Consider the following 25,160-nt stretch of genomic DNA (forward strand, 5'->3'; position numbering starts at 1 on the left):
TTCGGGTGAGGTGGCTTTATTCAAATGCATCATCCGCTTGGTTGTAGGACCAGTCTGACTCCACCACCCCAAGTCCTTCGTAACTGAAGTTTTTTTCATTAGAGGTTGCATTGTTCTTCTTCCTCTTCAGAGGCTTTGCTCCCTGCAGGTGCGCGGGCTCAAACTCGGCAGAGGTCACAGTGTCGAGTCCTTTGGCAGAGGGAACCTCAGCCCCAACCGGTTCCGCTGCATCCGGATGATTGGCCAAAAGTCGATGGCTCCTCAGCCTTTTCCTTATGTCTTCTTCTTTAGTCTGAAAAGCAGTATGAAAGAAGAAAAATGAGCCAAATAACTTGATCATGCCTATACCTGAAATGAACCCATATGGCTTGTCCATTTCATCATTCAGTCACTTCACAAACACGGGTTGAGGCACTACTGTGGAGGACAGACACACTCCCTCCGCTCCTGCAGCTTCTGGGTGGCCCTTGGTCTTCGAGCGGCCAGGTAGGAGGATGGAGACAGAGGTCGGCAGCCCACAGCTGGGCAGGCTGCTTCTGACGGGATGGGGGACAGAGGGTGATGGGGACCAGGTGTCCTCTGATGGTCTGCACGGCCTCCCCTCAGCTTCCATCCTCCCCCACAATGCCTCCTCCCATCCCCGCCCCAACTGAAGCTTTTCTTCTTCCCTATGAAGAAGACTCCATACTCAGAAGGGAACATTGCTTCCTGAGCCTACATGGATGAAACCGGCATTCAGCCAGCTTCAAGATGTTGATTTACCCCTGCACCCCACAAAGAGAATTCAAGGAAAATTACACATACAGCACAGGAAGCATACAGTTTACTCAAATACTTGATCCCAATCTCAAAGCACCAGATAGGAAAGGCCTATGTGAGTGCATTTCAGCAGGCAACCTGCTCAGGCGAGAGCTCGGGTACCTTCCTGCGCCTCTCCACCGCCTGCATCTTCTCTTCCAGGTCGTTCATTGTGAATGCTTTTGCTTCCTTTTTGAGCTTAAGCTTTTTCAGCCTGGCTGGCAGCTTTCTCAGCGGCGTCGTGTTTACCTGGAGGAAGACAGTTTTCAAAAGGGAGAAACAAACGTTATTCAGGGGCTGAGGAGAGATCCAGGAGAGGCAGAATACACACAGTGTAAAATGTCAGTCCTAAAAATCTACACAGGTATTTTGGCAGAGTTAAAACCACCATGTGAACGCTGGGAACAACAGAACTAATTCCTCAAAAAAAAAAAGTCTTCGAGATGTCTAGAAAAAACAACAGGCTCTTCCTGAAACCCATGAAAGAATGTAAAGATGTTCTGGAGCCAGAAGAGGATTCAGGAGAAGAAAACATTCTGGAGAATTCTGGAGAACAAGCACAAGGCAGAGAAATGTAGCGGATGAGCGATGAATGTGTAGTTCAAGGTAAAAAGTTAAATCTGATAATTTTGTAATATTCCACAGGCTACAAAGGCCTTTCATTTGGGATCGAGATTGGGTTTTAGTACTCTGGGTCTCAAAAAGGAGAGAATTAACAATTACTGAGCAGTGACCCTGGGCTGGCCTTTGAGTCAGGACTTTGAGAATGTTTTCATGACATTAGGAAACATCCCCGACTACTACCCTTTCTGTAGTTTAAAGCAGGGATAATGACTTTCTGATTACAATTTCTAGTTATAAAAGAGTAAAATTGTTGTAAAGGGTTTATTTATTTATTTATTTAAAGATTTTATTTATTTATTTGAGAGAGAGAGAATGAGAGAGAGCACATGAGAGGGGGGAGGGTCAGAGGGAGAAGCAGACTCCCTGCCGAGCAGGGACCCCGATGCGGGACTCGATCCCGGGACTCCGGGATCATGACCTGAGCCGAAAGCAGTCGCTTAACCGACTGAGCCACCCAGGCGCCCGTTGTAAAGGGTTTATAAAGAAAGTTTTAATGTACATACTTTTTCTTTTTAAAAATTAATTTAAAAAATGTTTTTAAAGATTTTATTTATTTATTTGAGGGAGAGAGAGAGAGCATGAGCAGGGGTAGGTGCAGAGGGAGAGGGAGAAGCAGAGTCCTGCTGTGCAGAGAGCCCAATGCAGGGCTGGGTCCCAGGCCCCTGAGATTGTGACCTGAGCTGAAAGCAGACGCTTAACCAACTAAGCCACCCTGGCGCCCCTAGAAATTAATTTTTCATAACCTACATTGGTCATGAAAAAGTAAAGCAATACACAAATAGTTTCCTAGGCTTCGGTTTAACCACCTGGTCCCCAATCCTATTCATCAGCATGAACTAGAGTTTGGTATGTGTCTTTCCAGAATTCTCTATGCACATATATTTATATACATATGTATGTGTAGTATCTCTGTAATGTTAAGCCAAACAAATGGGATTATACCCTCCCCAGGCTCTGCAATTTGCCTTTTTCACTTAATTTACTGCAAATGTCCTTCTAGGTCAGAATATATAGATTTATGACAACCGGGGAAGGTCCCAATGAACTCTGGGGTTTCATTATAAATAAACCGATTGTTCTAGGTAATTTCTCTAAAGAATTTTAAAGACAAAAGAACTATTGATATCCATTGTAATACCTAAAAGACTGTTTCTTTATACTATAAGACTGCCCATACTGAAAATACATCCACAGAGAAGAGGTCCAGCACGATAGAAAAAGATACCAAACCAAGACTCAGACAGACCTAGGTTTGAGCCCTGGCTTGGCCATGGTGTGTCTTGGCCTGAGTTCTTAAGCTCTGTAAGCCTTGCTTTTGTCATTTTAAAAATGACATTTTAGGGGCGCCTGGGTGGCTCAGTCGTTAAGCGTCTGCCTTCGGCTCAGGTCATGATCCCAGAGTCCTGGGATCGAGCCCCACATCGGGCTCCCTGCTCAGCGGGGAGCCTGCTTCTCCCTCTCCCACTCCCCCTGCTTGTGTTCCCTCTCTCGCTGTGTCTCTCTCTGTTAAACAAATAAATAAAATCTTTAAAAAAAAATGACATTTTAATAATACTTATATCACAGGATTTTCTTTCTTAAGGAAGTATCAGTAATCACTCAGGAAATGGTCATTACATTTCATTTAGTGAAAGCAAGGACTTTTTAAATGAAGTTTTAAATTTTAATTCCAGTATAGTTAACGTACAGTGTAATATTAGTTTCAGGTGTAGAATAGAGTGATTCAACACTTCCATACATCACCCAGGGCTCATCACAAGTGCCCTCCTTAAACCCCTTCACCTGTTTCCCCATCTCCCCCGCCCCCCGCCCCGGCCACTTCCCCTCTAATAACTATCAGTTTGTTCTCTATAGTTAAGAGTGTTTCTTGGCTTGTTGCTCTCTCTTTTTTTCCCCTTTGTTCATTTGTTTTGTTTCTTAAGCTCTACATATGAGTGAAATCATATGATATTTGTCTTTCTCGGACTTGACTTATTTCACTTAGTAGAATACTCTCTAGCTCCATCCGTGTTGTTGCAAATGGCAAGATTTCATTCTTTTTGATGGCTGAGTAATATTCCATTGTGTGTGTATATATATATCACATCTTCTTTATCCATGCATCAGTGAATGGACACTTGGGCCATTTCCATAGTTTGGCTATTGTAAATAATGATGCTAAAAACATAGGGGCACATGTATCCTTCTGAATTAGTGTTTTATTTTATTTTTTGAGTAAATACCCAGTAGTACGATTACTGGATCATAGGACGGTTCTATTTTTAACTTTTTGAAGAACCTCCATACTATTGTCCACATTGGCTGCACCAGCCTGCATTCCCACCAACAGTGCATGAGGGTTCCTTTTTCTCCACATCCTCGCCAACACCTCTTGTTTCTTGAGTTGTTGATTTTAGCCATTCTGACAGGTGTCAGGTGATATTTCATTGTAGTTTTGATTCTCATTTCTCTGATGATGGGTGATGTTGAGTCTCTTTCCCTGTGTCTCTTGGCCATCTGGATGTCTTCTTTGGAGAGATGTCTGCTCATGTCTTCAAGCGGTGGCTTTTTTCAACACAGAATCATCACCAAGTTACAGTGTTTGTCTTGAAGGACAGGAATGGGAACCCGAATCACAGGGGCCAGCAGGAGTCCTGGGCTTTAAACCTGGGTCGACCACTAATACCCATGGTGTCACCTAGACAAAGCACCTCTTCTCTTTGGACTCTGTTTTCTTTCATGGAAAAATAGTGAGGAGGCCGAGGACCACTAGGGTTCCTTCCAGCTTTAAGAACCATGATTCTCGGAAAGCCTTTTAGAGGGAAACATTTGTTGAAGTTCTGGCTCAGTTACAGCCATCAGACAGTTTTATGTGGTGAGAAGTTTTTCACTACATGAAAACCGTGGGATGTTGGTCAAAGCAAGCTCCCCTCCCCCATCACTGTATTATTTTTATGACAATTGGCTCTCAGGCTCTCTGCTGGCAAAAGCTATTTGCTGCAAAGAGGGATGTTCTTGCTGTAGTGGTTCAGCTAAAGATACTGTGAAATTAGTATGAAAACAGTTTTTTGGGAAGTTCACTCATGGAGGGCTAAAAGAACATGAAATGGTAATCTCAGATTCAATGAAGAAAGACTCTGTGAGGGTTTCCACAGGAGTCTGCATCTTGACTAAAGTAGTTGAGTAGTTCTGAGAGACGTGGGATTTCGGGTCTGGGTGGACTCTTCCTGTGACTTTATCCCAGATGACACCTACAAAATCAAGTACTTCCTCCTGCTTCCAGAAGTGAATCCTCTCTGTGCAGCCCTATTCCTTTCCTTGAAAGACCTGAGGGAAAATATCTGTATTCTTTCCCACTGGATTTTCTGAAGTCAAGATTTACCAACTGTCGGCACTTGAAAATAACAATGATAACATTACACTCAGAGAGGTGCTACTCATAGAAACTAAAAAAAAAAAAATCGACTCTAAAACCTATAGAAGTTGCTAGTTCAATGATTGTCTTTAAGAATACCAGCAGAGGACTGCTATGCCCAAAGATGCTGTGATAAGGTTTGCATCTTATTTCCAGCCATCCTTGCTCGTATATATTCCTTTTGCTGCCACTGTGGATTCCTCAGAGCTTCCCTAATTAACTGTTGACCCACAGATGAACTACGTTGGCTAAGTTCCCTCACTAGAGTCTTGTGCACAGAACGGGTCCAAGCTTCCTGCCATTCCTGCTCCATCCCTTGAGGCCATCCAGCAAGGCCATGGTGTTAGCTGACATTAGTCTCACCCAGTCCATGTCCTCCTCCTTAAAAAACTCCTCATGAGGTTTAACAATGTTAGAGACTCTGATGCAAGGTGAACCAACTCCCTCACTCTAATGAAGGTTACCACACACAGAAGTTGCCGAGAGGAGGGAATAAACTTTGGCCAGAGACAGAAGGAGTCAATAGAGAAATCGGAGTCTTGTGTTTGGAGACCCTGGGCGGGTTTAGAGACGGGGAAAAAGGAGTTTAGGAGAAAAGACACTTCAAGTAGACAGTACCAACGTGGATAAATGAGAGCCAAGTACAACTCTTGTAGGGATCTATACCCATCCAGACACATAGTTTCATGTGTATATAAAGTATATACACATTTGTAATACAGCCACTTAAGTCTCTTTAGAATGTTTTAAAGTATACTGAAAGATTCACTTAGTCTGATATTTAGCTTAATATTATATTCCTTACATATCATTATAATTCCTTCTGAGTGAGGGTATATTCTATTAGTATGAATCTGCTTGAAAGCATGTTATCTGAGGTGGGCGGGGCACTATGGAATTGCTGTAGTATTTGCTAACAAGCAAATGATAAAAATTAAGAAAAAAAAGATGAATGGGAGCCATGGGGGATAGATATTGCCATGGAACTCCAGGGAGAGACTGGTCCATGGGGTGGGGGGGCTGTCCCCTGATTCAGCAGATGAGCAGAGGACCCTCACTTTACAGAATCTTCTCTTATATTTCCCTCTACATGAGAACCAAATTGCAGAAGAGGACAGATCTAACATTCCCTTGTATTTATACTCTTGGTCTACATAAGAAGTCTTGTTTTTAAAGTAGTCTCCATTAATTATTCCATTCCTCCCAGATACTTGATTTAAAAGATTTTTTTGATATCAATGAAGAAATTGTGTTACACATCTAGTTGGCTTCATCACATTGTAGGAACTGCTGACATTTACATCCCTTTTGGCTTTTTTTTTTTTATCCAATTTTATCATCTGTTCTTTTTTTCCTCAAAACACATTATTAAATATTGGATAGTTAAAAGTATGATCCAATTAACTATCCAATTAAGTATGATAGTATAAATAAAAGTATGATCCAATTAACTATTATTAAATATTGGATAATTAAAAGAATGAACTGTCTAATAATATTTCTGTTCTTAGTATGGTTCCCCTTTCAGTATTCACTCATCTTTGTACATTGGCCTCCTAACTTTTCCTAGAATATGAAGACACCTGGTGTCTGATATACATATGTTCTCACTACACCTGAATCGAGAGACTTTACCTGTGACACTGTACAATTCTATCTCTCCTTCATTTCCATATGTTCCTGGGTATATCCTTAGTCCTCTACCTGAAAGTGTGTTATAGCATTATAATATTAATTATATAATTATATATAATATATAATAATACATATATAATTATTATAACATTATAACATTAACATATATATTTATTATAATAATATATATAACATTATAATAACATTTTCAGGAACAATTTAGAATTTTTTTTCATAATGAATGGGGGAATTAAATTTCTTTTTTTTTTTTAAAGATTTTTATTTATTTATTTGAGAGAGAGAGCATGAGCAGAGGGAGTGGCAGGCAGAGGGAGAGGGAGAAGCAGACTCCTCGCTGAGCAGGGAGCCCAATGTGGGGCTCGATTCTAGGATCCTGGGATCATGACCTGAGCTGAAGGCAGACACTTAATGGACCGAGCCACCCAGATGCCCCGAGAATTCAATTTCAAAAGATTTAACCCTTTGCAGCTTTATGATGAATTTGAGGATTTTGTGTCCACGTTGGTAGAAACCTCAGGGCAGTGGTTCTCAGCCTGAGCTGCCCCCCGGAATCACCTGGGAACTCTATAGCCAGGGCTCACCCCCCAGTCACTGGTCCCAGGTGGGACCTGGGCACTGGGATTTTTTGAAAACTTCCTAGGTGATTTGAATGTGCAACCAGGTTAAGGACCACGGCCCTAGGCGATAAAACACACAGCTGTATTGTTGCAAGTCTGGATTATGCTGGGACATCATGGCCCAATTGCAAAGCAAAAAGCAAAAGAAATGAAATGTGTTATTCTTGCCTACCTCTGTGGTCCTGTGACCTTTAGATCTTTTTGAGAACACTCCAGCTAGGCTCCTGACAACAATTCCATTTCCAGTCTTCCTCTTGGGCTCACCTAATGATGTTATTGAAGGTCAAGCCCATAGTTGTCATTTTTCAATAGATATATTTCTTTCATGCTGTAGTTTATATTAATGAACTCTGCTGGTGCCCTTGTAAAGACTCAGTCTGAACTCATTTATCTCTGGCGTTTGAATCACTGACAGATGTTTTAATGCTGTTAGCATCAGGGTTCTACAGCATTTCCCTAAAGAAGGCATTGCTTCGCTACTGAAAGTTTTCATAATCCATCCTCCTCCTCCAGTTTGCTCTCCTGTCTTTTTCCTTTTGAGACACCTTCCTTTTTTCTGACCCCCAGACACTCCCCAACAGCTAGAAAAAAAATCCCTCCCTTCGTTTTCCATGTTAAAGACCCATCTTCTAGTACTTTCAAATAAGATACGGTATTCTAAAGTGCCCCGTATCACAATAGCGTCACCCAGATGTAAACTGTCATTTTACTGGCATTATCTTTTCCATTATATCATCTATTTTTACCATCCCCTGACCCCTACACTCTCTTATTACTGGCAGCCCGATAATATCATTCATGAGGTTTCGCGATCTCCTCTCTTTTCCCCAAATACCTTCTGCAGGACGTATTTTCCTTCTTCAAAAGAAAATGCCACTTTGGCTTTTATTCATGAGTTCTCAGCACTTCCTACACGCAGAGAAGGAAATTACCTTTATTCAAACACTTAAGTGACTTGGTCGAGGTGGCAAACTTAATTTAAATAATGCATCTTTTTTATTCCCAGTTAGTTGTTTTCCCTACAAGACAGGGACAGGCAACCATAGAGGAGACTTTGATGTTCCTTCTGGTCCCTACTTCCGTCATTTCTGTGTCTTTCTTTTTTTTCTTACTCATTTCTGCTCAGGCTTCTTTTCTCTGTTAATTCTTCTTTCCATCTTCTTTAGGATGATAGGGGTTGCCTGGGCGCTTTGGTTAACAAACAAACAAACGAGAAAACAGACCAAAACAACACCTGCTATCCTCTTCACGGGCTTAGAACTTATTAAAAAATTAAGGACTCAAGACTTGGCCCACAACCAGTTAAAATCAAAGTAAAAATACTGCCCACACTAAGGAAAAACAATGATCAGTTAGTCAAGATGAATCAACAAAGAAAAAAAATTAGAGTATGAGGATTTTTATCATTGTATTCATTTCCTCATGTTTGACCTTAGGGTGTATATAAGCATGTCTGTTATAGCTTTGGTATTTAGGTGTATTTCCCTATTACAGAAATCGGAGTTCAGTTTTATAGTCATAATACCTAGTACACAGGTAAGGCTTAATAAAAATTGTTCCAAGAATGAAGGCAGGTTATTCAATGGGGCTTACTGTCTCTCAAATTCAGTAAAACCCAAGATGTTTTATTGGCTTCATTAATCATTGAAGATTAGAGCAATTTCTGGAGTGCCTGACTGGCTCAGTTGGTGGACCATGCAGCTCTTGGTCTCGGGGTCGTGAGTTCAAGCCTCACATTGGGGTTAGAGGTTGCTTAAATAAATAAGCTTGAAAAAAATGATTAGGGCACTTTGTGAATCTGTAGAGAAGGGTGATGTGTAGACAGGAGAGAGAATTTATGGGAGAAAAAACTGGCTTAGCTAAATGCTACAATCTGCATGGTGACTTGAAGAGTTTGCAGAATGTAACTTGCTACCGATCCTATTCTATTGCTATTTTTAACTATAAGCTAATGTTAATTATGGAATTACTTGCCATGACATCATAGGATTCTCCATTTCCAAATACTTTGCTGTGGCTTTGTATTATTCCTTGAACAATTAATTCCTCCAGAATGTCTGATGACTTTTGTCGCTCTCGGCTCTCTAGGGGTTGGGGTTTATGGATTAATCCGGTCACTAGGTCTAAAGGGAAAGAAAGAAGGAATAGAAATGTAAGCATGAACATTTTATCAATCAGATGCTAAATGGATGCCTTATAAATCAGGTTACTTAACTAAATCTTAGTCTCAGCACTCTTACCTATATATCTGTTTCTATTATAAATCTTTGAATTGTTTGAAGTTCAAATTCTTAATGTTTTTACAGAGGATACACATCAGCATAATATACTGTTTACTTAGCAGGCCCCGTATTAACATAAAAAGAAGTCTTTCATGTGCTGCTACGTACTACTTTTTTGTTGTAACAACACTTACACACTTGAGTATGACTACATGGGTTTTCTACGCTAATTGTGAAGCTAAAGCACAGCTAGGAAGGAGATATTCTTCCAGTGACTCTTCTGAGCTGCAGTTTGGTTTCTATGCTTTGTATACAAAGGATAAACAGTGGGATGTTGCCAAGAGACTTCTAGTTCTGCAACCTTGAGTTTACAATGACGCTATCTGCTAAATCTATGTAAGTAAGAGTATGCCTTTTTGAAAAGAGTCTTTGAACCAAATCACAATTGAAGTCAAGTGATATCAGCTACATTTTTATTATTGTTTCTAAAAATGGCACTGAAACAGTTTCTTGGGGAGCCTTTATAAACTGCACTAATAAGAGAGATCCCCCCAATAGAAATCACCCAGTTCTACAAATAAACAAGCAAGCATCTGTTTTTACAGACTCACATTATAAAATAAAGGTGCAATGAGGAGTCCTCAGAAATGGGCTGTCTTCTGTTTTGTAATCATTGGGAAGTCCTGATAGTAACCAGATTCATTCCACCTAGTGGACTGAGTCTTTTTATGAAAATTTCTAACCTCACTGGTTAACAAAGACAGTTTTCATGAATTTGTAGCGGGAAGATAAAAAAAACGTGCACACACACACACACACACACACTAGCCAGATGTTTCTCACTTCAGAATATTCAACTTGTTACAAGAGACTTCTCTATTGACCACTGCAAGTAACTTCAACAAATTGCCAATAATCTCATTTCTCGTCCAGTGCTGGGTCTTCTACCCTTGAAATAGACTCAATTTTCACTTTAAAGAGTGCTAGAGTGGTAAAACATGTCTTTCAAGTCAGTAAACTAGTAAACTAAAGCTTGAAACAATAGAGAAAAATTCAATAAAAAGTTAGAGGTAAATCCTCTTCAAAGAATTAGGAGGATTTTTTTTTTCTTTGAGAAGGGCTTATCTGGAAGGGTCAAAGTAATAGTTATTACTTACTGAGCACTGAGGTGCCTGGCATCATATTAGGTACTTTACATACTTTGTAACGTTGTGACTTCTGTGACAGAGTTACCATTATCCCTATTGTATAAATAAACTATACGAGAGAGGCGAATTAACTTGCTTAAGGTGACACAGGTAGGAAGAGAATCAACTAGGATTTGAATCCAAGAATGTCTGACTTCAATACCCGTGTTCTCTGCCACCTCCTTCCCCAAGGTCATGGAAAGAGCTGCACTGCATGGTCCATTTCCCCTCTCAGGATGCTTATATATATATTTTTTAAGATTTTATTTATTTATTTGTCAGAGAGAGAGAGAGAAAGAGCACAAACAGGGGGAGCAGCAGAGCGAGAGGGAGAAGCAGACTCCCCGCTAAACAAGGAGCCCGATGCAGGACTCGATCCCAAGACCGTGGGATCATGACCTGAGCTGAAGGCAGGCACTTAACTGACTGAGCCACCCAGGCGTCCCATCAGGATGCTTCTAAAGAGAATGCCATAGTCGACAACTATCACTAACGTAATAAAATTATTAAAATGATTATGAAATAAAAACAACCATCTCGATCAATTTATTTTTCTGAGTCCACCAGAATACTGGCTTGACATTGACGGGGGTCAACCTACAAAGAAACCCCTCCACTATGACGGTCTTGCAACTAATCCTTGTGATTTCTCGGGATGCTGAAGATGATTGGGGGAATGTGGGAAAGTGACATGATGCTTCTTTCTGATTATGAAAGTAATACATGGTTATCAGAGTAAACTTGGAAAGTATAGAAAAAAAGAAAAATGCCCATCCTCTTACCATTCAGAGATTACCATTGTTGCTATATCAAATTTTATTTTTACAAATTTGACATCATACTGAACATACAGTTCTGTTTCCTATGCAGTTAACATATAGATTAGCGTTTTCTCACAAGGCTAGAAATTCTTCGTAAGTGTAAAAAGTGAAGTCGTACAAGAAAACGTAGGTGAATTCATCTTTAACTCTGGCATAGGGAAAGGCTTTCTAACTATGACTCAAATTCCAGATTCAGTAAAAGAAAAGATTGATAAATTTTACATTAAAAAATGTTTGCAAGGCTGGGGTGCCTGGGTGGCTCAGTCGTTAAGCGTCTGCCTTCGGCTCAGGTCATGATCCCAGGGTCCTGGGATCGAGCCCCGCATCGGGCTCCCTGCTCGGCGGGAAGCCTGCTTCTGCCTCTCCCACTCCCCCTACTTGTGTTCCTTCTCTCGCTATCTCTCTCTCTGTCAAATAAATAAATAAAATCTTTAAAAAAAAAAAAGTTTGCAAGACAAAAAAAAGCAATAAAGGTCAAATATAGATATCGCATACCTCCTGATTTGATGTACTAAACAGGGTATAATATCATTTTTTGTATTTTTGCTAAAAATGGATAACCTGAAGATAATCGTCAGGAAATATCAGAAAGACACAAACTGAGGAAGTTTCTACAAAGTAAATGGCTTATGTCTCCAAACACATCAATCTGATAAAAGACAAAGAAAAGCTGAGGGACTGGCTCCAGATTAAAGGAGAAAAACACCGCATGATACCTAAATTAAACATGTGATCCTGGATTAGATCTTGAACATGAAATTTATTTATAAAAGACATTTGTGAGACAATTGATAAAATTTAAATATGCAGATGAGATAATGTACTGCATAAGGGGTAATTTGCTGATTGTGATCCTTGTCCTGTGATTGTGCAAAGAATATCCTTGTTTTAGGAAACACATACTGGTGTACTTAGGAGTAAAGTGTCATTATGTCTGCGATTTGCTCTCAGAAAAAACCTACGTGTGTGTGTGAGAGTGAGAGAGAGAGAAGGAGGGGGAGAGAGAGGGATCGTGATGCATGTAATTATATCACATTCAAATGTGGTATAATGTTAGAATTTGGGGAATCTGGGGGAAAGAATACAGGCATTCTTTGTTTTTTGCAACTTCCCTCAAGTCTGAAATTATTCAAAATAAGTTTTTTTTTTTTAAAGGAAAGACTTGGGAAGTGTTCGTGTGAAACTTGAAATTTTTAACAAATACACTCTAAAGATGGGCAGAGCAGGGATGCAGAAAAGAGACAGAAGAGAAACCGGGCGGAAAACAAATATAAAGCGTAGGTTCTTATTCATTCTGTGGGAAGGTCTTTCCTGGAAACTAATTTACACCACATCTTGGGAACACCTACTTTAAAATTCGCTCCCTCCCCAGCCTGGTGTGTCTGTCAGCACTACTCCGCTGGACGGATGACCGAGGGTTCGCCCGGGTCCCCGTGCACCTTACGGTCTACAGTCTGTTAGCACCATAGACACTGAGCATCCATGCTGAGGTCTAGGAGGAATTCCCATCAGTGGAATTATTGAGAAAAAATATACGTGCTGGCCGGACACACAGAGAGAGGAGGGGCTGCCCAGCTGTATCCCCCACCTCCTACCTCACATCAGAACCACCAGGTGAAGGCTAATATGAAATCTACCATTAGTAGAGAGTGCCCCCAAAATCCAAGGAAAAGAATCTCATTTACTAACCCATCTATTTTTTTTTTTAGATTTTATTTATTTATTTGACACAGAGAGAGAGACAGCGAGAGAGGGAATACAAGCAGGGGGAGTGGGAGAGGGAGAAGCAGGCTTCCCACTGAGCAGGGAGCCTGATGCGAGGCTCGATCCCAGGACCCTGAGATCATGACCTGAGCCAAAGGCAGACGCTTAACGACTAACCCATCTATTTTCCAGGTCTGACATGTGCCTACGGAAGAAATGACAGTGGTGAGGAATGACATGAAAGCCTTCCCCTCAAGTAAAGCAGAGCATTTTTCCTTGAGTTCTATTGAGCTCACTTTGTTTCAGAGGCTCTTAAATCAACACCGGGGGTGGGGCAGTGGTAACTCAAGTAAAGAAAAACAAACACGGGAAAAATCAAAATAGTTTCTAGGGAGCACACCAGGTCATAATGACTTTTTCTGTGTTTTTGGAAGATGACTGTTTTGTATATTTGCTGATCCTTTGGATGGGAGACACGGGGGAAACAGTTTGATGTAGGTTGTATTTACTTTTTCAAATGGAGAACTTTCTCTTGGAAAGATGCGAACACAGCTGAAGTTTACAGGAATGTAACCAAAGTCTGTGTGAGTATTATTCTAACTAAGGCTTGTTTCCCAACCACCAGTAAGGGCTCTTAGCTTAAAAAAAGAGAGAGAAGAAAAAAAGAAAAAAGGAAAAAAAAAAGAGAGAAAAACCAAGATGGTTTTAATTACTTCATCTGCAAGAAGATTAATGGTTAGCATTATTTATTCACATAATGAAGTCCTAAGGCTCCATCTTCATGTCTCAGAGGTAGGGACTCTGCCATTTGGAGCACCGCCTGGTCCACAAAACTGTGATAAAAGGGTTGCTACCGTATATTATATAATATATTTAGAGAGACAGTATTTTGTGGAGATTCATATAAATGAGGGCCATTACCTGAATTTATTCTTCTGTTTCTTTCACTAAGAGCTGGGGGACTTTCTGGGATAGTTCCAGGTAAGCTTCCCAGCGGAGCCTGGTTTTCCAGGCTGTCAGGGCTGCCCAAAGTGTCCTTGGATAGTGCAGCTTCACTCTGGGGCCTGCCGTCCTCCCCGGAATGAGTCCCACCGACATCAGCCTGTGAAAAGGGAACGGCTCCATGTGAGAGTCAAGATTTCTTAGAAAATGGTTTCTTGGAAGATGGAAACAACATCACAAGGTCTGCTTTGCAAATATTCAGCCAACTAGTACTCAGAGTGGAGGCTGAATAGCCCCAGCTCCCTGGAGATGTTACCTTGCATGCAGACGTGATTCATTTAAGGGCTCCGAGATCGCTCGATGATCCTGGATTACCCAGGTGTGACTGCGAGTGTCCTTATGAGACAGAGACAGAGGGCGACGCGACTACAGAAGTGGAGAAGTTGAGACACGCTGAAGATGCTACTAGCAGCAGATAACGGAAGGGCCACCAGCCGAGGAACGGGAGGAATTCAGCTCTAGAAGCCAGGACACACAAGGAAGAGGATTCCTTCCTCGCAGCCGCTGAAAAGAACCAGCCCCGCCGACACCTTGACTTGAGCCCAGTGGAACTGATTTTGGACTTCAGATCTCCAGAATTGGAAGAGAGTAAAATTGTGTTGTAGCGAGCCACCAAGCGTATGACAATTTGTCATAGCAGCAATAGAAATGGATATAGTATCTACTAGGAATCTATCAGGTACAAGCTACTATGCTGAGCGCCCCGGATGACTCCAAGATGAACACGTTCATCAAGTGTGAAAAGTAAAGATATTGTGGTGTAAAAAGTTGTTTTTTTTTTTAATGAAAGTATCTTTATTGTTTTTGCTGATTAAAAAAGTAATACAGACTCATTGTAAAAATAAATAATACAGAAGGAGACTGGTGATGATCAGTTTTACGTGTCAACTAAGCTAGTCTACAGTATTGCTATTCCATCATACTAAGTGCTTGTTGAGAGAGTATTTGGTAAATGTGGTTATCGTCTACAATCTGTTGACTTTAAGTAAAAGAGAGTATCCTTGATAATCTGGGTGGGTCTCATCCAATCAATTGAAGGCCTTAAGAGTAGAATTGAGGTTTCCCTGAGGAGGAAGGAGTTCATTCTATGGACTGCATCTTCAACTCCAACCTGTCCTTTCTGACTGCTTATGCTATCGTGTGGATTTTGGACTTGCTTAGCCAGCCCCCATAATCGCATAAGCCAATTCCTTGTAATCTATCTATCTATCTATCTATCTATCTATCTATCTATCTCTCTATCTATCCAGTCAGCGAGCCATAATCCTGGTTCTGTTCTTTTGGTAGAACCTGAATGATACAGAAACACAGTAGAAAGTAAGTAGGTACTATTCCCTAGACAAAAGCACTATTAACATCTTAGTATATAACTTCCCAGATGTGTTTGTTTAAAGAAATAGAATCTTTAAAAATAATTGGAATTGGCTAATTAGCACATGACGATGCTCAATATCATTAGTCATTATGGAAATGCAAGTCAAAACCGGAAGGAGATACCACCTCACATCTACCAGGATTACTACAATGAAAAAAACCACATAAGTGTGAGCGGGGATGTGGGGACATTGGAGCCTTGGTACAGTGCCGTGAGAATATAAAATGATGCAGCCACTTTGGAAAACAGTTTGAGGGTTTCTCAAAAAGTCAAACAGAGGGGCATCTGGGTGGCTCAGGTGTTTAAGCGTCTGCCTTCAGCTCAGGTCATGATCCCAGCATTCTGGGATCAAGACCCACACTGGCCTCTCTGCTCAGCAGAGAGCCTGCTTCTCCCTCTCCCTCTGCCCCTCCCCCTGCTTGTGTGCTCTCTCTCTATCTCAAATAAATAAATAAAATCTTAAAAGAAAAAAAAAAAAAAGCCAAACAGAGTGTTAGCATCTGATCCAAAAATTCCACTGCTAGGTATATATACCCAAGCAAAATGAAAACATATGTCCACACAAAACCTTGCACACAAATGTTCAAAACTAATGTTCATAATATCTAAAGAAGTAGAAACAACCCAAATATCCATCAACTGATGAATGGATAAATATAATGTGGTCTATCCAGACCAAAGAATATTATATGGCAATAAACAGAAATAAAATATTGAAGTACGCTGCTATGTAGGTGACATTTGAAACCATTATGCTGAGTGAAGGAAGCCAGACGCAAAGATGGGTCCACTTACCGAATATTCGGACTAGGCAAATTAATAGAAACAGAGTATAGATTTAGTGGTTGCTTGGGAAGTGGAGGTTAGCTGCTAATGGATAGTGGTTTCTTTTGTGGGGAGGATAAAAATGCTCTAAAATTAGATTGTGGTGATGACTGTGGATTGTGCATTTTAAATGGGCAAGTTGTATGATATGTGGATTATATTTTAATAAAGCTATTTGTGACTAAATCAGGTTATATATTAAATGGTATTGTATTATTTTTTAAAAGATTTTATTTATTTATTTGAGAGAGAGAGAATGAGAGAGAGAGAGAGCACATGAGAGGGGGGAGGGTCAGAGGGAGAAGCAGACTCCTTGCCGAGCAGGGAGCCTGATGTGGGACTCGATCCCGGGACTCCAGGATCATGACCTGAGCCGAAGGCAGTCGCTTAACCCACTGAGCCACCCAGGTGCCCCTAAATGGTATTGTATTATATTTCTGTAACCTGTTTTTTTCATTAACAATGTATCAGAGACATTTGCTTCCGTCAGTGTATATAGGGATATATAGGTCAGTGTTTATAGGTTTACCTCATTCTACTTAATGGTGGGGAGTAGTCATTTAGTTGATGACTGTAGTGTGGTCTGTTATGTAATTACATATACCACAACTTGTTTAACCAATTCCTACTGATGGCCATCTAGCTGTTTCTACCTGTGTTTATATATATATTTTCAATATAATGAACACTGATGGCATATTATCTGTGCATAAACATCAGTGTGAACTCACCCAATCATTCCATGAGAATAAATCCCCAGATACGGACATGCTGGATCCAAAGATGTACACAATTTATATGAATATGGGTTTCCAGAGGGTCCTCCATAAATCCTGCCCTGGCGTACAACCCCACCTTTCCCTTTTAAGAATATCAATTTCTCCATACTACAATTCCGTTGCTTGCAAATAGGTCAAAACTCTGTAAAAAAAGGGCCCATATGTGATTTAGACAACACCCAGAATGCTGGTCCGCATCAAATCTTTCAGAGTCCCACAGCAAGAGAAGAAAAGTAAGACAAAAATGTAGTGAGTTTTTCAAAAAGCTAAATTAATTCAATTTAAAGAACTGTCATTTATTTGGAAAGGCAGCGGCATGTTCTAAATATTGGTATGTTCAGGAACACTTTTCTCCAGTTCCTTCTAACTCCCCTGCCCCCTCCCTCTCAGCGCTGGCTCTTCTTTTCTTGCTTGGGTTGATCGGCCAACCTCTTCTGCATCTAAGACACACATACCAGAGGAAGCCTCCTCAGTGTCCCCAGGAGACCTAAGAACATAATCATCTTCTATGAGTATTGTCCTCTGGGTCTTCTTCTCGTGTCTATTGATTTTGTTTTGTTGGCCCAAGGGGTGCTCTTCTTCTCCCCTGTGTATTCGAAGGGCCCCAGGATCCTACCTCCAAACCCCAGTATTTCCAGCAATGCCCTGGTACCCTAGTACCACGTTGTATCTTGCTGGGGCAGCAGAAGGTGTTGAAGAAGAGAAGATGCTTGAATTGGGTCTTGATGAATGAGTTTCCAAGAAGAAAAGTGGGCAAGAAGAAAGGATTCTTCTAGACAAGAGTCTAAGCACACACAAAGATGGGGTATGAAACAATATTGTGAGCATATGAACTTGAATTTTTCCGGTGGAGCAGAAACAGATGGAGGTATAAAGGGGTAGGTGCTGAGGTGGGAAAGGAAAGTCAAGGAATTTGATTTTATTTTAAATGCAACAGGAATCCTTCATAGGATTTCTTTATATGGAAGTAAAATAAAATAATCAGGTATGTGTTTTTAGAAAAATCACTGGGATTAGTGCAAACTAGGGGAGCTGAAGGAAGCAAGGAAGAGACGGAGCAGGGCGGCCAGTAATGATGACTGCAATTTTCCAAGTGAGATCTGATTGAACGTGAACTAAGACAGTGGCAGTGAAACTGGGGGAAAGAGACGGGCCCAGAAACATTAGAAAGGAAGACAGCACATTTCTCAGAACTTCCATTTAAAGGAGGGAGGTCTTGGGGCACCTGGGTGGCTCAGTCCTTAAGCGGCTGCCTTCAGCTCAGGTCATGGTCCCAGAGTCCTGGGACTGAGCCCCGCCTCGGACTCCCTGCTCCTCAGGAAGCCTGCTTCTCCCTCTCCCTCTCCCCCTGCTTGTGTTCCTGCTCTCGCTGTGTCTTTCTCTGTCAAATAAATAAATAAAATCTTTTAAAAAATAAATAAATGAGGGAGGTCTCTCTGGTTTGAAATTATGACTCCAGGCACTAAACAGAAAGCATTCCCTTTGGGAAAATTGAATTAAAAAAAAAAAAAAAGGACAACAGCATGAAACTCCTGGTACTCTCACCATAAAAATCATACAAATTAAAAAAAAAAAAAAAAAAGCTAAGCACATTTGTTCACTTTCTGGAAGCTCTCCAAAGTGCTTTGAAATCCCTCAGAGGCTAAGTAGAAATCACAGTCGCTGGGTCATGGTGGCTCCAACACCCTCAGGTTCTTGTCATTCAGTTAGGGATTCTCGTATGTTCATAGGGAGACTCATATACCTCCTCATCACCAGTTTTACATAGCATGATCGCTCCAGCTAAACCAACATCACTTTATTGTGCTGAGGGTTAATTAGATCTGTGCTTCAGGACTAACTACATGGGAAAGTATGAAAAAGCGACCGACTGAACAAACAAACAAGTAAGCAAACAAGAAGTCAATCAATTTGAAATACAAATGGTATATGGAGAAAGCATGAGAGCAAATATGTGCTTTTTCTTTCTCTCTCCATTTGTCTTTCTTCCTAGACATAGTTACTGCCGTGTGGTCCCTGTATGGTAAGCCGACCCAGGAAAAGTCTTTATAGACATTACATATTATTGTTTATTATATCATAATCCTATTATATCAGACATGGTCTCTTTCACATGCACACACACACACTTATGCACACATATATCACAAATATATATAAATCCGTATTATTACATATAACAAAGAAAAGGAGACTGATGCTTTTTCTGGGGCTCACAGTTCATGCTGAAGGTAAAGCAAAAATCGTGTTAGGTATTCTTGCCCCTCTTTCCAAATAAACTATTAAAAACCAATTATCTGCGGGGCGCCTGGGTGGCTCAGTTGGTTGGGCGACTGCCTTCGGCTCAGGTCATGATCCTGGAGTCCCTGGATCGAGTCCCGCATCGGGCTCTCTGCTCGGCAGGGATTCTGCTTCTCCCTCTGGCCCTCCCCCCTCTCATGTGCTCTCTCTCATTCTCTCTGTCTCAAATAAATAAATAAAATCTTTAAAAAAAAAAAAACCAATTATCTGCAGTGATGGTGAGACAGGTGATTTTACAACTTCGTTTTATTTTGCAGACCCTTCGGTTTTTGGACCTAGGAAGGCACTGAGTTAAACATAGGGATGAACGCTGCCATCTAACATTTCCCATTGGAGACCCTGAAAAATTTAACCACAACAAACAAAATGCCCTTTTTGGAGCTGAGAGCAAATTTGAACATTCTCAGTCTCAAAGGTGGCTTTTCACAAAGATATTCTGTCATCTACAAGTCAGAGTATATTTAAGTTTCACAACCCTGCATGATCTCCCAATGGTTTCATCAAAGCCATGAACCCAGGCCTTAGCAAGGATCTTCGCCCTTTTATGCTTACTTAGACCCAGTCTGCCTTCAAGCTGTGTTAGTGACCAAAGCTTAAATGGTAGCAGAGGAAACACAATCTTTTGACATAAAATTACATATACCAGCCTTCAGTTTCCAGAGCAGAAATGTAAGGTTTTTCTCTTTGGAAAACTAAGTCTGTCTTTCAAGTATCTTATCTATGTGCAACACATTCTGGAAATTTTAACCCTATTTCATAATCTAGACTGGAAAATAGAGTTCAAAGACCAGAGATATTTACAAATTAATTATATCTCTGGCCCTCGGGGTATGGCAAAACAGATTTCTTGTTCTTTTTATGCATGCAGGGTTTTTATTTTCACACCAATGAGAAGTCTATCTGCCGTGGTGCTGGGGGTGGGGGTGGGGAGGTGGGGGGAGATTTTATTTTTTCCTAGAGATGAAGTTGTGGTAGAAGTACAGAATCAATATGTTTCTGTATTTTGTATCAATTATATTTTATACTTCATTGTCTTGGGGATAAAATCTTATCAATTTTAGACAGAATTGAAAAGCTGAGAATTCTAAGCTAACAGCGATGCAGGAGAATCATCAGCATTCCAAAAAAGATACTAGTTTTAACTACAGACAGAGTTGTTTTTGGTGTTTTGTTTGTTTTGGGTCTGGAGGTACCATAGGGTGTGTTCTAAATCTTTCAGGAAACACATTTGCCAAACAGGTTGGAGGGAGTCATCCGTCAAGTCTCCCCTGAGCTGAAACCTTAAATCACATTATTGGCAGATGCATTTTAAAAATGTTTGTCTTGCAGACATATAGGAAAAATGTATTCTTCAAAATTTGATTTTTCTAGTTTACATCTAATGAATGTAAAAACAAATAGCAACCCTCCAAAAACACTCAGAAATATCATCTTTTAAAAATCTTGACTAGAAGAAGTCACTTAGTCCCTTTTATTCTGATGATAAACAAGACTTTTCTTGTCAAAGATTAGGGAAAAACTGTGAAGGGCCCTTGGAGATGGTCTATTCCAATCTAGTCTGTTCCCTTTCATAAGAAGCCGGAAACTCGGAGTTCATCCTACAGAAGAACATTTCTCCAACTGAGAAAAGTTTCCCATGCTTTTCTCATCGTGCATTATTTTATTACCATGTCTTTTTACCACTTTAGACTAAGGTAAAAGTGAGGAGAAAGTCAGTAGGCAGGTCTTGAGAAGTTCGAGTCAGAATATTTTAAAGTTGTGCCGCTAAGACACATAAATATTTCATGCAAGCAAGCACGTTCATCTCATTTTAAAGACACCGGTGAACTACTGAACCCTCAGCCTGTGCATTTAGGAAGTTAGCAAAAGCAGCACTGCTCTGATAGCTGGAGAGTGTTTAATTAATAATCATACCTTTGCTGGATCAGATTTCCAAAGTCAAGTGCCTGGGGTGGGGAAGGAGGTATATGTGTGAGAAGGTAATAACTCAGGATTGCCCTGGAGGTCATGAAGAGGACAAGCTGGAGCACAGGTGGGGGTGGGCAGGAAGGATCCAGAGAGACCAGTTAGGAGAACTGGACAGAAGTCCAACAGAGACACGACACAGTGACTTTCATACCCAGGGACTTCAGGAAGAAACACAGAAACCCTCCCAAGCTTGAGGAAGCTCGGCTTAGAGGGACCCAGAGAGGATTGCTTTTTATCACTTCCTCCTGCTCTACCTCCCTCCTGCTCAACAAAACCATTTTCAGTAATAACCACGAAATGAAACAAAGGTTAACGGCCAGATAAGAAACACAGATAGTGAAAATTTCCTTCTATGGAAGTCTTATTCGTAATCATGCCAGTAGAGTAAATTAAAAAAATTTTTTTCATATGAAAAGAATAAAAGCACAATGGGTTAATATTTTAAGTCACATTAATATAGTTTTTAAAAAAATTGTATTTATTTATTTGAGAGAGAGAGCGAGAGCATGAGTGGTGGGGAGGGGCTGAGGGAGAGGGAGAAGCAGGATCCCCACTGAGCAGGGAGCCCGACTCAGGGCTCGATCCCAGGACGCTGAGATCATGACCTGAGTGGAAGGCAGATGCTTAACCGGCTGAGCCACCTACATGCCCCACATTAATATAGTTTTTGGAAAAAGGGAGAAAAATGTATTCCTATATATTAATTCAATAATGAGTGATAAAGATGACCAAATTGTTTCCAAGAAGCTAATACATCTATGAGGCAGAAGGAGTTTGAAACAAACATTTACCACGTGAGAAAGGACTGTCACAGCAGTGGTGTTTGGGCTCAGTGCTGAAGGTTAAGTAGGAATTCATCAGGTGAACTGGAAATAGGGGCCTGGGGAGGGCATTCCAGGAAGGGGGAATGGCATGGGGAACAGCATGGACGGAGTTGATGAGCGGAGGAAGGGAGCACTGCAGGTTCCTGGGGCAGACCCAGGAGTATGTGGGACTGGACAAGATGACTTCAGAAAGAATGGCGGGACCACGTGTAGAGGGTTTTGCACACTCCAGGGATTTTTTTTTCTTAGAAAGAAAAGTGGCAGTGTGGGAGGCAGATGGGGTAGGGAGGATGCCAGTGGGAGAGGCAGGAAGACCCAGCAAGAGGTAATAGGGCCCTAAACTGGGACAGAGGCAGTTGGGATAGAAGGCAGGAAACAGGGACACCTGGGTGGCTCAGCCGGGTAAGCGTCTGCCTTCTGCTCAGGTCATGATCTCAGGGTCCTGGGATCGAGTCCCGCATCGGGCTCCCTGCTCCTCGGGGAGCCTGCTTCTCCATCTCCCTCTGCTGCTCCCCTGCTTGTGCTCTCTCTCTCTTTGTCAAATATAATAAATAAAATCTTAAAAAAGAAAGAAAGAACGCAGAAAACAGTGTCAAGATGGTGGATACCAGGTCCTAAGCCCCAGTCTCTGGTTTGTTTTATGATGTGCCCCAAGAGCCCCGAACGTGTGCCACCTACACGGTAGCTGCTGTAAGTGGCACCAAATGCACTGGCACATCGTCTGCTGAAAAAAAAAGGTGTGCTCTTTAGACAGTAGCCCCCAAAATGCCCTTTCGGTAGGGTGACCGTAAATCCCAGTTTTCTGCGGACTGTATGGGCCTAAATCAGACTGGGCAAATTTGTTAATAGTGCTCCTTTTCACTCTTAAAAATATCCTGCTTTTGATGATAGATTATACGGTAATATTATCTTTGGGTGACCCCTCTCCAAGGCATAGCCCTGCGGGTTCCCAGTTTCATTTGTGAGTGGAGAGGGAGAAGCAGACTCCCCGCTGAGCAGGGGAGCCTCAGGCAAGACGTCCACCTCTCTGGGCCTCAGGGTCCTCCGGAGGTAAGCGAGAGGGCTCAGCCAGACAGATGGCCTCCACGATCTCTTCGAGTTCTAAGTAATTCTCAAAGGGCCCACTTTCCGGAAGCCAATAACGTACAGCAGCTCTCCCGCACTCCCCCCCCCTCCCCGAGAATCACCCCCAACCCCAGCTCTGGGCAGAACGCACAGCTCTACCTGCCACTCCTGCCTCTGCCCTGGGGTGTGACCACCTCCGCAAGTTCTTGAAACACAAAAGGCTCTCAAAGCTAATCCTGTGGCAGGATGAGTCCTGGATTCAACAGCAGTTAAACACCGGGGAAGAGAGCGGCTCCCACCCCGCGCACCCACCCAGGAGGGCTGTGAGCCCCTGCGGACCCAGCTCCAGCCTCCAGTCGCCCCCCAAGCGGGGCAAACGGCTTTGTGCCCGCTTGTTTGTTGTGTTTGCTTGTTGTACCTTAAATCCCTCTTCCCAGCCCTTCCTGGGCGCGGGCACGCGTCTCTGGTCCTCAGCAGCCCGGGAAGGTCCGCAGCCCATGCCGCGCGCCGCGCGCTTCCCCTCCGGCCGGGCGGGCGATGCACCCCCGGGGGTGCTCCCTGCGGCGCCCCTGCGCCCTGCACCCCCGCCCCTGCGCACTGAGAGCCGGGGCTGGAGGCGCTCCGCAGCTGGGCAGTTGCCGGGAACTGTTGCCACAATAAACCGCATCACGCGGACCTGGGACCTGGGCGGCGGCGGGACGTTTGTAACTGGAAACGGGAAGATCGGAGGCGTCTAAACCACAAGGAGGATGCAAACTGCAGCCCTCTGCAGAGGGAGGCGAGGGGTGGGAGGAGCCCGCTGCCCGGCTGAGTTAGTTTTGCAAGTACCCTAGACTAAGGCATCCTGCGGGGACCTCTTATTTGTTCCTTTCTAAGGCCCCGTGGGAGCCTCTCCCGGGCCCCCCGGACGCTGGGGACCGTGCGGAAGGCGGCGGCGGCGGAGTCCGATCGCGCGAGCAGCTCCTGAGCGGAGGCAGGCAGTGCAGACAGACCCACGGCCCCCGACGGCGGGGTCACAGGCAGAGCTGGGGAGGGCGGTCACGGTCACGCAAACAGAAACCCACACAATGAAGAAAACCAGGCATTAGGATCATAACAGCTCGGCAGCCGAGAAATGGGTTATGCAAATCATTTTTATGGGGACTGCGTTTTGTGAGCTGTTACATGGTAGGGAAAGTGCCTGGCTAGGCATACTTCTCTCCGAGAATTAAATAAAAATGGTGTCATCCACCAAAACAGGCAGACCAGGAAGACTGCTCAAAGAGCAACAGGTTCTTTCCTGGATTTCTTTTTTCTTTTTGTTCTATTTCTAAATTAATTTTTATTTTCAAGAATTAAAAAATAAAAAGCTGAAAGGGATCTTAGACATCATTTACCGACCCCTTATTTTACAGGCTGTAAACCTAGGCTCAGAGAGGTTGAGTGATTCAGACTGCGGTGGAGAGGCTAGTTAATGAGGGATCTGGAATGAGGAATGGGGTGGCCTGACTCAGTGGGTCCATGAATCCACAACACCAGGAAGATTCCAGTAAGGATTCTTGGAAATGTAAAAATCCTGGATCCTTCTGGGGAAGTTACTGGTCAGCTCTGTTAGAAGAAGCTGATTATTTACATCATAGCATTTAAGTTCATTTCACTGCCTCTCCTTACTGCTTGGATGGTGTTGCCTGTCAATTTTCCTTTCACTAAAAATGAGAAGCGAGGAAAGAGGGGATTAAACTCAAGTGGAAACATTATAGTTACTGAGCAAGGAGCTTGAAGGATTTGTGAATGAAGCTGAAACAAGGCTCAGATGGTGTTTGGGGAACATATCTGAAAGTATTAACTCATGGTTATAATGAGTCACATGAAATATTCCAACTGGGAACAAAAAATTCTCAACTAAAATAATTTGACACAAAAGACACCAATGAAATGTTCTTGACAAAGTTTAATGAAAGTGTACAGGATGAATGGTGAGAGGTTTTTCTTTTTCCTTTCCTTTCCTTTCCTTTCCTT

General features: G+C 42.2%; 1 protein-coding gene across 1 annotated transcript; it reads right to left on the bottom strand.

Annotated features, from left to right (window-relative positions):
- On the bottom strand, positions 1 to 23,676 carry STMND1 (stathmin domain containing 1). Its single transcript, XM_081827633.1, has 5 exons — positions 23,581 to 23,676; positions 13,945 to 14,125; positions 9,064 to 9,212; positions 922 to 1,047; positions 1 to 292 (listed from the first exon to the last, which is right to left on the bottom strand). Exons 1-5 carry the CDS (start codon positions 23,659 to 23,661, stop codon positions 17 to 19), a joined length of 813 nt encoding a protein of 270 aa, XP_081683759.1. The 5' UTR covers positions 23,662 to 23,676; the 3' UTR covers positions 1 to 16.
- Positions 23,677 to 25,160: the final 1,484 nt, after the last annotated feature.

This window comes from Leptonychotes weddellii, chromosome 8 (assembly GCF_054177405.1).
Source record: "Leptonychotes weddellii isolate Sample4059 chromosome 8, ASM5417740v2, whole genome shotgun sequence".
Classification (NCBI taxonomy): Eukaryota; Metazoa; Chordata; class Mammalia; order Carnivora; family Phocidae; genus Leptonychotes; species Leptonychotes weddellii.

Coding starts and splice junctions, on each gene's coding strand:
- STMND1 (XM_081827633.1), bottom strand. CDS start 23,661: ATGGGCTGCGGACCTTCCCGGGCTGCTGAGGACCAGAGACGCGTGCCC. Junction 14,126..23,580: donor GCTGGGAAGAGGGATTTAAG/GTACAACAAGCA, acceptor CCCTTTTCACAG/GCTGATGTCGGTGGGACTCA. Junction 1,048..9,063: donor GAGAATCCTATGATGTCATG/GCAAGTAATTCC, acceptor GTCTTCCTCCAG/GTAAACACGACGCCGCTGAG.